General features: G+C 34.0%; 1 protein-coding gene across 4 annotated transcripts in view; it reads left to right on the forward strand.

The window, feature by feature from the left end:
* The window catches only part of PHTF2 (putative homeodomain transcription factor 2), a 147578-nt gene that overhangs the window by 112812 nt on the left and 17715 nt on the right, over positions 1-17051 (forward strand). For 2 of the 4 annotated variants that reach the window (XM_057504435.1, XM_036892458.2), the window contains 4 exons: positions 3276-3494; positions 10787-10915; positions 12374-12646; positions 12866-12997. In XM_057504435.1, the coding sequence (XP_057360418.1) occupies positions 3276-3494; positions 10787-10915; positions 12374-12646; positions 12866-12997 (753 nt within the window). Of the gene's footprint in view, positions 1-3275; positions 3495-10786; positions 10916-12373; positions 12647-12865; positions 12998-17051 lie in introns of those variants that run through there. The other 2 variants (XM_057504436.1, XM_057504437.1) reach the window with 2 other exon arrangements.

The raw sequence follows: 17051 nt of genomic DNA on the forward strand, positions 1-17051 counted from the left end.
AAATTTTGACTGTCAAGTCAAACCAACTTCAAAGGGTATTTTAAAAAAGTCAAAACAAAAATTCCTTTGAATAAATAGAATTAAGACAGAAGATTTATAGTATTGTTTTGCATCTTTATGTCTATATTATCATACTCTCTTCAAACTATTGGTGATATTTTTTCTTTAAGGCACAGAGAAATCATTTGGGGAAATACTTTGTGGGTGGGTCTAGTGGGCTTCACTATATGATGACTGGTTGGGGACCCAGCCATTTGTTATAGGCCTCCCAAATGTCACTACAGGTATACTTTTTGGGGGCATTTTGTTTTTCAGGAAAAATCATCCAAAATTTTGGTGGCATGGAGGGGTAGACATAACAACAGGCTGCCATGGCATTTGGCACCAAGGGGATTAGGGATGAGGTGGTGATCTTGACATTCAGTATGTCAACTTTCACTTATCTCCTCTCCCGTCTTCTCATCCCTTGCTCTTGTTCCCACTCCACCCTGGTTTCTTGCCTTTTTCTACTAACTACTATATCTGCTTGGCTTCATCCATTCTCCTGTGGGGAAGATGACAACGGAATTCTTGATTACTGGGATATAGGAGGTGTCCTGTGGAATAGATAACTTCTTTTAAGTATTTGTCCTATTTCTTGCTCTATCTTAATTCTACAGGTATCTTAAAATTTTTATTACCTGTAGATTAGCTTTCATCTAATGAAGGTCGCATTTGATGGGAAGCATAATGAAGGAACTGTGGGCTTGGAGTCACACTGTTTAAATGACCTTGGAAAAGTTATTTAACTTGTCTAAGTCTCTGTGCATCTGTACAACGAAGAAGGAAGACCAGCCTCATCAGATTGTTAGAATTAAATGGGATTATGCATGAAAAAAGCCTGGCCCAAAGCATTGATAATATAGATACTTATTCTCTTCAAATAAATAATCTTTCTCCTCTTAATTTGACTATATGCTCAGTTTTAACTGTCTAAAGATTGAAGTAAGCAGAGCAAACCAAATTAAATGAGATATTAACTCGACCTTTTTTCTTCAATTCAAAAATTTCCAATTTTTTATGCTTTACCCAGTAATTTGTAGTGAAATCAAAGTGGCATTAGTCACCTAAATATTATAGTAAAATTCTGTTTGAAGTGTAAGTAATTATAAGCAATATTTTTTACATTTATAAAATGGCCCACTTATTAATTAGTATTTGGCAAGACACTTTATAAAGAATTACAGATATTCACTCTCCCTGAAATCACCCATTAGTTTCAGTTGAACAGTTCAGGCCTTAAACCCTGTTACTTTTTTCTGTATCTGATTAGCAAGTCTGTGCCAGAAATTAGTGATAGACAATAAGCTAGCTTTATCAAAAAGTTGAAGTTCATAATTACTGATTACTTAGTACATTCTGTGCCTTGCTATCTAATGAAAATTGCTGCAATAAAAACTGCTTATATTATCAAGTATTCTGTTTGACATTAGTTAATCTGAGAATTTTAGAATGCTTTTTATAAAACAGCAGGGTGGTTTTTGCCTTTTTTTCTTTCTGTTATTTTTTCTCTTTATTTCTTTATTCATTTTTCTGCTCAACTCTTTCAAAAAACTTTTAACTCTCCCTCAGACAACCATCTTCCCACAGATACTCTTATCAACACATTAAATATGTATTCATGGTACCCATTTTAATATCTATAAGTTAATTATTAATCATGTATCTCTTGTTACCTTTGGAAAGGATGGCAAAAAAAAAAAATACTGTATTTGGTTTCTTTCATGGTCTTAGAGTGTATTTGGGAGTTAGAATTTATTTGAGAATATGAAATACATGAACATTTAATTAACTCAGACAATATTATGGATGCTGTATAGCAATGCAGAATTTATTGCCAAATGAATATAAGTAATAATAACTCACTTCAGGGACAAAGTGATCACTCTAAATAGTAGACTTTAATATTTGTTGAGCCTCTGCTTTGTACTAGGTTTTTGTTAAAAGCTAACAGTGCTTATTTAATTTTCAGTATCTCTTTAAGGTAGATAGTTTTATTTCCCATGTTGGATAACTAAACTAAGGCTCAGAAACAAGGTAGGCCATCCAGAAAGAGGTACAGATGGAATTTTCCTGGCACTTTGTTGAGGAGGAGCTGAAGGGAAGGTAGGATTAGTAATGAGAGTTAGGCTCTGAGGCTAGAGGGTCAAAGAACAAGCCGTGTTTAGGGGATGGGGAGTAGCCCAGTGTCGCTAGAGGAGGAGGTTGTGGTGTGGAGAACAAGTTCAAAAAGTAACACATTGAAGACAAGCATGCTGGGTGTAGGAATTTGAACTTTTTCTAGAAGAGCAATGGGGAGCCTCAGGATTTTGGTCAGAGGAGTGAAAGAACAACTGCACTTAGGAAGGTTAATTTGAAAAGAGAGGAAGGCCTTCAAGACAGGAGTGAATTAGGAGCCCTCTTAAGCAAGCAAGGTGTGAATGACAATATTTGAATCCTGGTGGTAGTAGCATGGTAAAGCGAAACATAAAACACTTTGGAGTAGAACTGATAAATTTCAGTGACAGGATAGCCAAACACAAATCCCAAAATTTTAGCATACTTGGCTATAAGGATGGCTGTTACCATTCTTTATTCAGGAAAAGTTATTTTGAATTAATTTAGATAAAAAACTTACTCAAAAGTATTTATTTTGTACATTTAAAAATTTAAAACTCCTAGGAAAAAAGTAAACGGATCGGAAATTATTTAACTTTTGCTTTTTTTTTTTTTCACTTTTATACCATAGATTATCTAAAAAATGTTGGCAGTTATCTTCCTGGTATAGATTATTTGTTAATTTTACATTAATTTATTAGATTTTCTGTTTGACAAAAAATAATAGATACATGAAATCTATTGTTGCTAAAAAAAAGTCTAGAGAAAGACAATAACTCCATTAAACACATCAATTAAAGTGGGTTAATAGTCACTATGTATTCCATATGAATTTAGGCTAGTCTCTGCCTGCCTGAATTCTGAACTTCATATAAAGTTTAAGATAAAACAGGCTCAACCTTTGAATGCAAAACAGCACTTGAGCTGAGATGTGAAATCAAAGAAACTTGATAGGAGGAAATTTTGTTATTTCCTAAAACCCTAATATGTATTTCTAATGTTTTGCTATGTATTTCACTGTTAATCAGACAGTGCATTTATTGTTTGAGCAAATGTAGCAATATGTGGTTGTGAGAGAATCCTTTAAGTTGGAAAGGGTACATGAATTGTATTAATGTCAAAGAATATCTTGATTTCAGGAAGCCCCTAAATCGGGTACTAGTTGCAGCTCTCGCTGTTCAAGTTCCAGACAGGATTCTGAGAGCACAAGGCCAGAATCTGAAACAGAAGATGTATTATGGGAAGACTTGTTACACTGTGCAGAATGCCGATCTTCTTGTACCAGTGAGACAGATGTGGAAAATCCTCAGATTAATCCATGTATGAAAAAAGAATATAGAGACGACCCTTTTCATCAGGTTGGTTTACAGTGCTGGATTATGTGGGGCTATCAGTCTAGCTCCTTTGACTTAATGTACAGATTTTACAGAGGTGAAGAAAAGGCCTTCCTTCAATCAAAATCATACTTCTATAATTTTTTTCTTTTATGTGAGCTGTGATCTGGAACATAAAAAGCTCAACATTCACATTATGATGGTGTCACTGACCTTGCAAACATGCTCCTGAGAAGCTGGTAAATGGAGTTTTATAAGTCAGTTTGTATTTTAGACTCATTAGTCATTTTCTCACACATTTTGCTTCATGATCAGATTCATCTACACCAATGGGCTTGAATGCACCTATAAGACTATAATTCACAAATTTATATCTCATGAATATCAAATGTGTATATCCAAGTGCCTATTGTAATGCTATCCAACAGAAATACAATGAGTCATGTATGTAATTTAAAATTTTCTGGTAGCCTCATTAAAAACATTTAAAAAGGACCAATTAATTTTACTATGTTTTATTTAACCCAATATAGTCAAAATCTTATCATATAACTAAATGGTAAATATTAATGAAATATTTGATTTTTTTCTATACTAAGTTTTCAAAATCTGTTGTGAACACTTACAGCACATCTCATTTGGACTCACTACATTTCAAATGCTCAATAAACATATGTGAGTTCTGTATCAATATTGGACAGTACAGGTCTACAGGATATCCTCATTTGAATGTTTCAGCAGTACCTCAAATTTAAACAAACACCCCATCTTTTCTCCTAAATATGTATTTGTTATGGCACTCAAAATCTTGGTGAATGATATCTCCATTCATGGGTACATCATCCAGAAACCTGGTGATTATATAAAATTTCTCTTAGCTAATTCCTCATCAAATCTTCGTAATAAAGCCAATGAGCAAACTCTTAGAAAACTAGAGATAGAGAGGAACTTCATTCATCGGATAAAGGGTAGCTACCAACCTTTTAAAAAACTATCGTATTTAATGATGAAATTCTAGGAGCATTTCTATAAAGGGCAAGATCAAGACAGAGATACCCATTATCATTGCTTTTTCTATCAAAATCCTCACCAGCATGTTTGTGTGTTTGTCTGACTCTGGTTTTGGTTGAACTTGGACTGATAAATAAAGTCCACTTTAAAGAAAAAATGTCAAAACAGTTTTGAAGAACAACAGGGGGACTTTACTGGTATAAGAATTTAAAGGTATAGTAATTAAGATAGTATGGTATAGATGTATGCTATTGACTGAATCTTGTGCCTAACCACCCCCATAATTCATATGTTGAAACCTAATCCCCAGTGTGATAGTATTTGGAAATGGGTCATTTGGAAGGTAATCAGGCCATGAAAGTAGAGCCCTCATAAACAGAATTAATGCCCTTGTAGACGAGTTCCCTAAGAGCTACCTTGCTCCTTCTACCATGTGAGGTAAAAAGAAAAAGAGGGCATTTTATGAACCAGAAAGCAGGTCTCACCAGACACTGAACCTGCTCCCACCTTGATCTTGGCGTTCCCAGCCTCCAGAACTGTGAAAAATAAATTTTTTGTTGTTCCTAAGCCATCCAGTCCATGCTATTTTGTTACAGCAGCCCAAACAGACTAAAATAGTGTATAAACAAGTAGACCAAAGGTTCAGAATAGAAAACCAAGAAAGGGATACATACTTTCATGTGACAATATATGACATAAATGGCATTAGCAAATCACTGGGAAATGGATGGACTGTTCAGTATATGGTTGTGGGTCAAGTGATTATCCACAGACAAAAATTTATTTAAATAAAGATATTAAAAATGTAGAGTAGCAAAACTTTAAAATACTCAGAAGAATACAGAGAAGAAAAGTCTTAGCTATTTTAGATAAGAAACAAAATTTTTGGAGGTGTAAAAAGCATAAACCAGTAACACAAATGAGGGATTGATAAAATTGAATATCTTAAAATTTTAAATTTGGGGCTATAAATTATGCCAACAAGACAAGCCACAGGCTAGGAGAATATTTTTCCAACACATTAACTAACACAGGGTTACTATACAAAGCACATAAAGAACCCCTACAGATGAATAAGTAAAAGACAACTGACTTAGTTGAAAAAAGGAGAAAAGATGTTAACAGGCAAGTCACTTAGATGACTTCTATGTAATAAGTAAAAATGGTCAGCCTTGCTAGCAATCAGGGAACTATAAATTCAAATAAAGAGATACCATTTCATATTGATTGGATGTCAAATATTTAAAAACCGATGAATTTCAGTAATAGGAAGAATGTGAAGAAAGAAGAACTCTTAATGCTGATGTTAATAAAAATCCATACAGCTACCTGGGGGAGAATTTGTCATTATATAGTAAAATTGAAGTTTTGCATTCCCTAGGACTCTTTTTATCTCACTCCAAGGAAACTTTAGAAAATGCACATAAGGAGACATACTAAAAATCTTAATTACATTGTCTGTGGTGGTGAAAAATTGAAAATAATATAAGAGCTAATGATAGAATTAATAAATCATGGCATATGATGAAACAATATACAACAGTGAAATTGAATATTCACTGTTCAATTTCAGAACTCAGAGCTACGTATCTCAAAGGGAATAAATCGTGAATATAATTTTGAATAAACAAGTTGCAGAATTATACAACTTATATAAAATTTTTAAACATATGGGGCATATTACACATTGCTTATGGATAAAAGCATATGCAGTAGATACAAAAACATGCAAGGGAATGATAAACACCAAATTTTGAATAATCTGAGGAGGAAAAGAAGGAAATGAGACAGAAAGATACAAAGGGAGTTTCAGTTTTTGCCTATGTAATTTTTTATTAAAATATCTGGAGCAAATGTGGGGGTTAAAACATGATAAAGCTGAGTGTTATTCTCTGATTGTGACGTGTTTCAGTTTAAAAATACATCCATTCGTTTTGGCTTCAGCTACAGGAAAAGCGTCAGAGGAAAGAAGCTTTTCCAGAGGTTGAAGAATGAGAATGAGGAATGAGTATTAAGTACGGCCATGAAAATTTGTTAGTTAGATGAGGAAATACAGTTGAAGGAATGTTTTAGTCCCCACCTTCCAAGATGTGAGATATCCAAGTACATAATGTGCATAGGAGAAAAAGTTGTTGAACGAGGTTTCTTAGGACTCTGGAGAAGCATAATTAGGAGTCTCTGCCTTAGGAAGAAGAACATATCGTCTGCTCTATTAGGAGTGGGGAAGAATGCATGAAACAAATAAGAGCATGAGAGAGTTACTGCCCGCTGATCTCTAATTCTGTGAAGTGTAGGATGCCAGGTAGGTCAATTAACAATAAGAAATGAGATGACAGGATAGGGGGCTTGTGGATGGTGGTGAAGCCTTGAGGTTATCATTGTGAGAAATTGAGATAGTGGAGAGAGAGGATGTGTATGCATGTATTCAAGCCAATGAACACATTAAAAGAGTCACACTGCCACATTGCTGAGGGTCCAGCTGAAATCTGACAACAAATTTGTAGTTGCCCATTCCACACAGTTTTGTGATATTCTCTGGAATATAGTTATAATAATCAAAATAGCAAACATTAATAGGTATTTACTATATGCCAGGCACCATGCAGAGTAATCTAGATGCATTATTTCATGTAATTCTCACAACCTACAATGATGTAGTTTATTTTTTATTTTATAGAAGAGAAAATTGACACTCAGAAATGATGTACCCAATTATAATACAGTGTAACTGCTCAGTTCAAGGAACAGGAGAGGGGAGGATTTGTTGTTTGGAATAACAGATACGGTATAAGAGACTCAACATGTTAGATTGAGAAGGAAATGAAACTAAGAAGGGACTGTTAGATTGAAGGATAGGTGTATTCAAGGAAACAAGTGCTTTAGAATTGGAGGTTAGAGAGACATGGTAGAATGAGAGAAGGTAGTTGAAGACTCATTTCAGAAGTAGAGACTCATTTCAGAATTCTGTGTGTTGACAAGTCCAGGCTGTGTCCATGGGAGTAGCTGAAGGTCCCTGGAATTTAAGAAGTGAAAAAAATAATAAAAATTCATGAAAATAGAGTATTGGATGGGTTAGATGCATATTCATCTAAGTCACGGAGATAATAACTGAAACTGAGGTTTAGGAAAGTGCCTGTGAGCATTTCCCTAGCTCACACTGTAAGTGGCATAGATGCAGGGACCGTGGGTTCTTTTGCTCATTGTTGTATCACAGAGTATGGTACACAGTAAATGCTTAATAAATGTTATTTGAGTGAATAAATGAAATGAAATTAATATTTTCTCAAAACATGCCAATTAGGCCTGTCTTAAATGATTTAAAAAATTGATTTTAATGAATTGTTTTAAATCACAGCTCTGCCCCTTTTTTGATAAGGTAAACTTTTTAATGTGCTCTGTATCTAATTATAGTATCCTATGCTTCCGCTGACTTTGCTTTTGGATTAAAGACTTGATTTTACACACATTTCTCATTCTCAGGCTTCTAAAAAATAAGCTCATGTTTTCAGTTTTACTAGTAGCTATGTAACAGAAGTTAGCTCCTTCAATGAACATCTACCGGCTTTTTTCCTATTTGACTATGTCTTTATTAAGTTTGGATAACCCTATTCTGCCTACCATAAAAACTGAAAAATCCCTGATGAAGAACACTGAGCATGTAAATCAGTATGTTCTAGCCAGGATATTGTTTTATTTTCCTTGTAAATAGCAACTGAGACATTTCTGCAAGAGAAGTTTTTTCCTCTAGTCATGACTGATTATATGATAAAATATAAGGCCATATTCAAGTAAAATTCGTTTTTCAGTAGGTAAAGCCACATTTTAATGGCTACCGTCCTACCATGCCACCATTTAAGTGTTAAGGTTTTCAGGCAGTTTTGAATGAGCAAGGAGGAAAGCAGTTGAGATTTTTGAATGAGCATTAAAGAACAATCATTAAAAGAGTTCCAAATTTTAGTCTGAAAAACATACTAAAAGAACCTATGTGATAAAATTATAAATGAGATTATTTGCTCTGAAGTTTTCCCTGAGCTTTTTTAAAAAAGTGTTGCCTGCAACTCTGGTCTCAATATACTGTAAGCAGTTGGTGTTTCAACAAGACTCTTTCAGAATGCATTTCACACACACACACACACAGATACAGGGTTTTTTAAATTAACTTTTTAAATTCACCAACTTCTAGTTGCACTCTTCTCTCTTGCCATTTGGCTTTTTAGAAATAGGAAAATGATATGAATGCTAGTTAGAGAAACTGAGAGGGTAGCTGGGAAAATGAGTACTTTTGGAAGTAGAGTGAAGGACTTCCATTCTTCTTATACTTGTTTCTAGCTATTTAGTTCCATTATGTTTCATAATTATTAAATCTCCAAGGAAAGTTTGATACATATTTTGGTGCAAATTATTTCTACTTCAAACTAGAATATTTTGTTTGGAGATAAATAATGAAACATCATTTGAGGAATTAAGTGGATAGTTAATAACTAGTATCTCATACTTCTTAGGGCTCTCCAGTAGGGAAATATATACTAGGAAGGTTAATGTATATTGAAGTACTATTTCTTTGGAAAAGACACATTTTTTGAGGAAACCTCTTCATAGCCAAACAAAAAAGAGCTCTGCCAATAGCATGACTTGGCATTATGGTTTGCCTATGATTAATTATTCATCAGATTTTATTCTGTTTAGAGTAAACATGGCATATGTAGTTTTACATAAAGTTAATGTGTCAGGTCATATAAAAAAAATTAATGTATGAGGTCAGAATAATAAGTCCCATATCTTGTTACATATTATTGAATTATTATTTTATACCTTTAATTGAAATAAATTAATGCAACTTTGCACCCTCAGAGGAAAATATTATATTCCGTAAGTTAACAGAAACATATCTTTACCATATTTTAATCACATTTTTGTCCTCCAAAGAATAAATATAACTAGAGGAGATTCTTCTACAGTGAAGTAGGTGAAGGGGATAAAGAGGCACAAAATCTCAGTCATAATATAAATTAGTCACAGAGATAAAAGTACAGCATAGAGAATATGATTAATGGTTCTGTAACATCTTTGTTGAAAGTAACTATACTAGTTGGGGTGAGGATTTAATTTTTAAAAAGTTACTTTAATGCAAGATGTTGTAAAAATAAGTTAGAAATACTGTGATGTGAACAAATTCATCCTATTCTGAGTGTAGTCTTTCAGTGTTATTTTTATCAATATCTAATAATGTAGAGATTCATGTTGTATTGATTTTGTTGCTGTCTTTTAACTATCCTATTTTGAAGTTTTATTCCTTTAATTATAGATCAGAAACAAACAATCCCAAAGTTAAGCATCTGTTCCTTTGTAGTAAAGCTTTTGATTTGTATTTTTACCTTTTGTTATTTTGTAAAACATTGAGAGATGCTTCATTCTACTTGGGAGAGTACTTCTAGTTTGATGTGCTTCAGTTTGCAGTGTTGGCTCTGAGGGAAAAAAAGTTAAATCGATCCTTTGGAGAAATGCTAGATTAAAATATCAGAAAAGTAACTAAATCAAATAATAAGGGTAGATGTGTAAGGGAATCTCATGATGAGACTGACTCTTTAGTCTTTGAAAGAGGCTCAAATCTCAGCTGTCTTCTTTTGAATTGAATGATAAGTTGGACAATCATTAATATGAACAATTTGATAGCCATTTGTCTTTCAACACTAGTATATTAGTAGCTGTGTAGGCAAATTGACAACTAAATGCTTTTGCTGACACATTTTAGAGTATTTTTTGGACAATAGGTTGCCTAACGTCTGTTACAGAAAGTTCTGAAACATTTTTATAACTGTATAATTTCGAATGCTGTCTGTTCAGTGTGTATGCTAATTTAAGATAGAATATTAGTGTCATTGAAATTGGGTGTATAAATACAGAATATACATATGTTCTGCTTACAAAATCTGATAAATGCATTCACCAATTTCTATTTCTTAATGTAGTTAAAAGTATGTGTGTGGGGGCAAAATGGGTGAAAGGGATCAAGAAGTACACACTTCCAGTTATAAAATAAATGAGTCAAGGGGCTGTAATGTACAGCATGGGGAATATAGACAATCATATCCTAATAATTTTGTGTGGTGACAGATGGTAGCCAGACTTATTGTGGTGATCATTTTGTAATGTATATAACTGTTGAATCACTATGTTGTACATCTGAAACAAATATAATTTCTATGTAAATTATACTTAAATAAAAAGTGTGTATATACACACACGTGTGTTTTATATATGAAATATGATAAGTATATTCACTGATTTCTATTTACCTTTTACAGAGTCATTTGCCTTGGCTCCATAGTTCCCACCCAGGATTAGAAAAAATAAGTGCTATAGTATGGGAAGGCAATGACTGTAAGAAAGCAGACATGTCTGTACTTGAAATCAGTGGAATGATAATGAACAGAGTGAGTTTTTGAATTTTATTCTTTTAGTTAAGGCTAAGGTTATTAATATATTAATATTAAATAATTGTTAATGTAATTATGAAATGTTATATTTATAATCTACTCACCTCATTTCTTCAAATGGAAAAAAAATGTTATTTGTATTTGGCTTTGTCTGTGCTTTACACAGTGGTTGGTCACCAAACCACTCTCATCTTTTAGTGTTTTCATTCTTCTGATCAAGAATAGATGACAGAATCTAAAATTTTCTTCTTTTGTATAATTATTTCATTTGCTTTCAATGGATCAAATTGAGGAGCTACAGGATATATAAAAATGTATTGATGGAGACTTATTTTTCTCTGTCATCCCTCCTGGTTCATTCATTTATTAGGACCCAAAATAGTAAAAGAATTCAAACTGGAAAATTTGTGGAAGTAATGCAGCTAGTGGTGAAAGTCTTCAGTAGTTTGAAGTAGAATACAAACACTATGGATTATAATTTGAGTTCCTGTTGAATTGTTTCTTTTACCGAATCATTACAACTTCTGAAATTTTACCTGATTCCTCTGGACAACTAGGCCTAATTTAACTTGGAACTCCAAATACTTTGTGTGTTGTTAATACTAGAACTGTTGTGCATACTTATATAGGACAGGAATTAAAATAACTGGTCTAGGAATTTATCTACTTTCTATTACATATCTCAGGTAAGCATTGAAAAGTTATCAACAAGGAATCTCTAAACACTTGGATCCAGGTGGTTCTCTGTATTTTAGCCATCTATGAGCTAGCAGTTATTTAATAATATATAATTTGATGATAAAAAAGTAGATGGTACTTAAGATCCTTTCCAGTTCTACCAATCTTATACTTTCCCTTTATTTAATTTCAATTTCCCTTTCCCTCTCTATTCTTTAATTCTCCCCCATGTAACATATTCTTTTAAAAGGTTCTAGAGTTTAAGGAGCTATCCAGTTGTGTGTTGAGCATTTTGAAGAAAAGCATAAATTATAAATGTATCCAATAAGTATAATTCTAGACTTTTTCTTTAATGAGCTGAATTTAAATGGATATGAGATCTCACTTTTTGTAATATTGCAGAATTTATGAATATTTCTTGCTTTCAGAAAGATGAGGTACATAGAATTTTTTTTCCCAAGATTTGGGTAACACCAAAATAATTAATCCTTTTGCATCTACTTAGTGAATCAGAGATACGATAATGAACTGTTTTTAAAAGCTGAAGAAATAATGACTTGCATTTTACATGGAATAGGCTGTCAAACAGTAAATTTGAATTTCATTATTCATGTATTAAAACTAGTGTATCTTAACATAATGATTTCACATTCATTGATGTATTTTAACAAAATGATTAAGGGCATTTATTTTATAAATAATGCTTAATAGAAATTTATTTCACTGGAGATAAAATCTGTGTAAGTTTTTTCTCTTTTTTCCTCTCTCTCCGTAAAGGTAAACAGCCATATACCAGGGATAGGATACCAGATTTTTGGAAATGCAGTCTCTCTAATCCTGGGTTTAACTCCATTTGTTTTCCGACTCTCCCAAGCTACAGACTTGGAACAACTCACAGCACATTCTGCTCAAGAACTTTATGTCATCGCATTCGGTTCTAATGAGGATATCATAGTTCTTTCTATGGTTATAATAAGTTGTGTGGTTCGTGTGTCTCTTGTGTGGATTTTCTTTTTTTTGCTTTGTGTAGCAGAAAGAACTTATAAACAGGTGAGTATTATAAAGACTTCTGAATAGAGAATATTTTATCTTTTTCATAATATTCAGAGTGAATTATTTTAGTATTTCATTAAGTCATTTTGAGCTGCCAATTTATTTTCCTGTTTTGTTTTTGTACTTAACCAATTGAAACCATAGCAATTCATATTTTATTGATTTTTGTTTTTCTGTTATAATCTTAAAAGTTAATGTTTTTCTTAATCCTTTTAGCGACTACTTTTTGCAAAACTCTTTGGACATTTAACCTCAGCAAGGAGAGCTCGAAAATCTGAGGTTCCTCATTTCCGGTTGAAGAAAGTACAGAATATAAAAATGTGGCTATCTCTCCGGTCCTATCTTAAGGTAGAATGGTAGTGATAAAAGTACATTTAACATGCTGGCTCTCTCTCAGAGTTCCAGTTGCTCTGTCAGCATGTATGTATGTCAAGATCTATGTATAGTCACATATGCACCCACATGGTGCTTTGTGACCATACTTGGTGTTCTTTTCAGTCCATATGCAGAAATCCAAAGTAAATGTTTAACTGGTTCTTTACAGTGAAACACCTGAAGTCTAAAAGGCTAAATGCATTTTAGGTAGGTGATTCAAGATCAGATCGTCCTAAATTTATCCTTGTTCATAAATGTCACCAACTTCCGCTCATTCAAAAGCTAGATTAAAGATTTTGTTTCTACTTAGAATGGTTATCACAAGCCAGCAGAGGGAGCCCACTGCTTAAAAAAGAATTAAAAAAAAATAGGTAATCAATGAGTAGCTTCATTGACGTGGCCTATCACTATTTAAAAATAATAGCTTGCAATTCTAAGCCGTTCTGTTCATGCCATTCTTTTCCTTTAATCTTTTTAAATAACTTTACTAATAATGGAAGCAAGATATAAACTCAGGAGGGAAATGGGCAACATCTGATTTCGTTTTAGGAAAACATTTCCTTTTCTGAGGATTATTTCTTGGTTCCATTAAGCAGAAGTTGATTTCATTACATATGGAGTAATCATGTCTTAATAAGTTGACCCAAAGACGAAATATCTTCTGACATGCCTCGCTCTTTAATGCCTTTTTTAAATAGCCATGAAAAAAGTGAAAAATACTTTGCACTATTTGTCCACCCTCCTATTTTAAAAATTCATTGTTCTGTTTATTTAATTTGTTAATTTCAACTAACTTAGTCTCCATTGGAAAATGCTACAAATTTGTATAGGTTATTTTTCCTCACTGCGATATCTCTGTTGCATTGGGGATGAAATTATCTTTGCTTCATGGCTTACTGAGAAGCCACTAAAAATATCCTTTTTTTTTTTTTTTTTTTTTTTAATAATTATTTTTTATTGAAGGGTAGTTGACACACAGTATTACATTACATGAGTTTCAAGTGTACAACACAGTGGTAGAACATTTATATACATAATTCTAGGTTCCAGCTATCACCCTACCAAGCTGTTACAATATCTTGACTATATTCCTTATGCTATACATTACATCCCGGTTACTAATTTATTTTACCATTGGAAGTCTGTCCTTCTTTTTTTTTTTTTTTTTTTTTTTTTGTGAGGGCATCTCTCATATTTATTGATCAAATGGTTGTTAACGACAATAAAATTCTGTATAGGGGAGTCAATGCTCAATGCACAATCATTATTCCACCCCAAGCCTAATTTTTGTCAGTCTCCAATCTTCTGAGGCATAACAAACAAGTTTTTACATGTAGAACAAATTCTTACATAATGAATAAGTTACATAGTGAACAGTATAAGGGCAGTCATCACAGAAACTTTCGGTTTTGCTCATGCATTATGAACTATAAACAGTCAGTTCAAATATGAATACTCATTTGGTTTTTATACTTGATTTATATGTGGATACCACATTTCTCTCTTTATTATTATTATTTTTAATAAAATGCTGAAGTGGTAGGTAGATACAAGATAAAGGTAGAAAACATAGTTTAGTGTTGTAAGAGAGCACATGTAGATGATCAGGTGTGTGCCTGTAGACTATGTGTTAATCCAAGCTAGACCAGGGCAATAAAACATCCACGTATGCAGAAGATTTCTCTCAGAACGGGGGGGTGAGGTTCTAAGCCTCACCTCTGTTGATCCCCAATTTCTCACCTGATGGCCCCCCTGCGACTGTGCCTGTCTTAGGTTGTTCCTCCCCTGAGGAATCTTACCCGTCTCTGGCTAACCAGTCATCTTCCGGGGCCATACAGGGAAATGTGAAGTTGGTAAGTGAGAGAGAAGAATTATTGTTTGAAAAAGTTAGCTTTTTACTTCTTTGCATATTTATGCCCTGTGGCTTCTATGCCCAGCATTTGTCTTGAGGTATCTTTACCACTTGGAAGAATTATGATACTCGGTAAATTTGATATGAGGCACGAATTCTATTTAAGGGTTGTAATTAGGAAGGAAGAAGAAAAGCTATAGAAGTAGCAGGCGGAAGAAAACATGGGAAGATTGATTATTTCTTTGATATATCTTCTTGTAGAGTAACTTCAGCATGTATAGGTTTTAAGCTACTACTTAAATTGCACACACACATTAACATAATAGGAGTATAGTTACATAACCAAAGCATATCTGTAATTACCAGCCATCTCCAGTGAAACCAAGAAAACCAGTTAGGCACCTTAGGCATTTGTGAAAACTTATCTATGATATGGTGGATATTGTCCAACTGAACTTGAACAGTCTGAGAGAAATCAGACAAATTAAAACAACCCATTCCTGGGGAATGTTCACATGCCATATGTTCTTTTAACAGTAAATAGTTTGTAGTTGTAAGACTTTGGAGCGCTACAATTTGCACTTCTCCAAATTCTTGGTTGAGTTAAAACAGTATAGATCCAGTCCAATTTTGTTGTTTTACTGTATGCACAGGCCAGCTTAGATATCTCCTTCCTCATTCCCATGGCAAGTCCAGGAACTGGTGGGATGAGTGCATCTACAGCTGTAGCAGTGCGTGGATCTTTGTTGGGGTTTTTTGATGATCATCTTCTGGCATGAGTCTTCCAGAGAGTGCAGATGTTGGAAGTTCTTTTTCATATCGTATCTTAGTTCATTTTCGGGGTAGCCCAATTAGGCTTTGATCTTCTGTATAAACACAAACAGACCCTTTGCCTACACTTTTATATGCCCTTTATACCCTTGTGTAGAACTCGTTGGAGGTTACCACACAGGAACTGCCCTTTTATTTTTTGCTATCACTAATCTACACTTACATGACGAATATTATGTTTACTAGGCTCTCCCCTATACCAGGTCTCCCCTATAAACCCCTTTACAGTCACTGTCCATCAGCATAGCAAAATGTTGTAGAATCACTACTTGCCTTCTCTGTGTTGTACAGCCCTCCCTTTTCTCCTACCCCCCCATGCATGTTAATCTTAATACCCCCCTACTTCTCCCCCCCTTATCCCTCCCTACCCACCCATCCTCCCCAGTCCCTTTCCCTTTGGTACCTGTTAGTCCATTCTTGAGTTCTGTGATTCTGCTGCTGTTTTGTTCCTTCAGTTTTTCCTTTGTTCTTATATTCCACAGATAAGTGAAATCATTTGGTATTTCTCTTTCTCCGCTTGGCTTGTTTCACTGAGCATAATACCCTCCAGCTCCATCCATGTTGCTGCAAATGATTGGATTTGCCCTTTTCTTATAGCTGAGTAGTATTCCATTGTGTATATGTACCACATCTTCTTTATCCATTCATCTATTGATGGACATTTAGGTTGCTTCCAATTCTTGGCTATTGTAAATAGTGCTGCAATAAACATAGGGGTGCATCTGTCTTTTTCAAACTTGATTGCTGCATTCTTAGGGTAAATTCCTAGGAGTGGAATTCCTGGGTCAAATGGTAAGTCTGTTTTGAGCATTTTGATGTACCTCCATACTGCTTTCCACAATGGTTGAACTAACTTACATTCCCACCAGCAGTGTAGGAGGGTTCCCCTTTCTCCACAGCCTCGCCAACATTTGTTGTTGTTTGTCTTTTGGATGGCACCCATCCTTACTGGTGTGAGGTGATACCTCATTGTAGTTTTAATTTGCATTTCTCTGATAATTAGCGATGTGGAGCATCTTTTCATGTGTCTGTTGGCCATCTGTATTTCTTTTTTGGAGAACTGTCTTTTCAGTTCCTCTGCCCATTTTTTAATTGGGTTATTTGTTTTTTGTTTGTTGAGGCGTGAGAGCTCCTTATATATTCTGGACGTCAAGCCTTTATCGGATGTGTCATTTTCAAATATATTCTCCCATACTGTAGGGATCCTTTTTGTTCTATTGATGGTGTCTTTTGCTGTACAGAAGCTTTTCAGCTTAATATAGTCCCACTTACTTATTTTTGCTGTTGTTTTCCTTGCCCGGGGAGATATGTTCAAGAAGAGGTCACTCATGTTTATGTCTAAGA

The sequence above is a fragment of the Manis pentadactyla genome, chromosome 7, assembly GCF_030020395.1.
Source record: "Manis pentadactyla isolate mManPen7 chromosome 7, mManPen7.hap1, whole genome shotgun sequence".
Lineage (NCBI taxonomy): Eukaryota > Metazoa > Chordata > Mammalia > Pholidota > Manidae > Manis > Manis pentadactyla.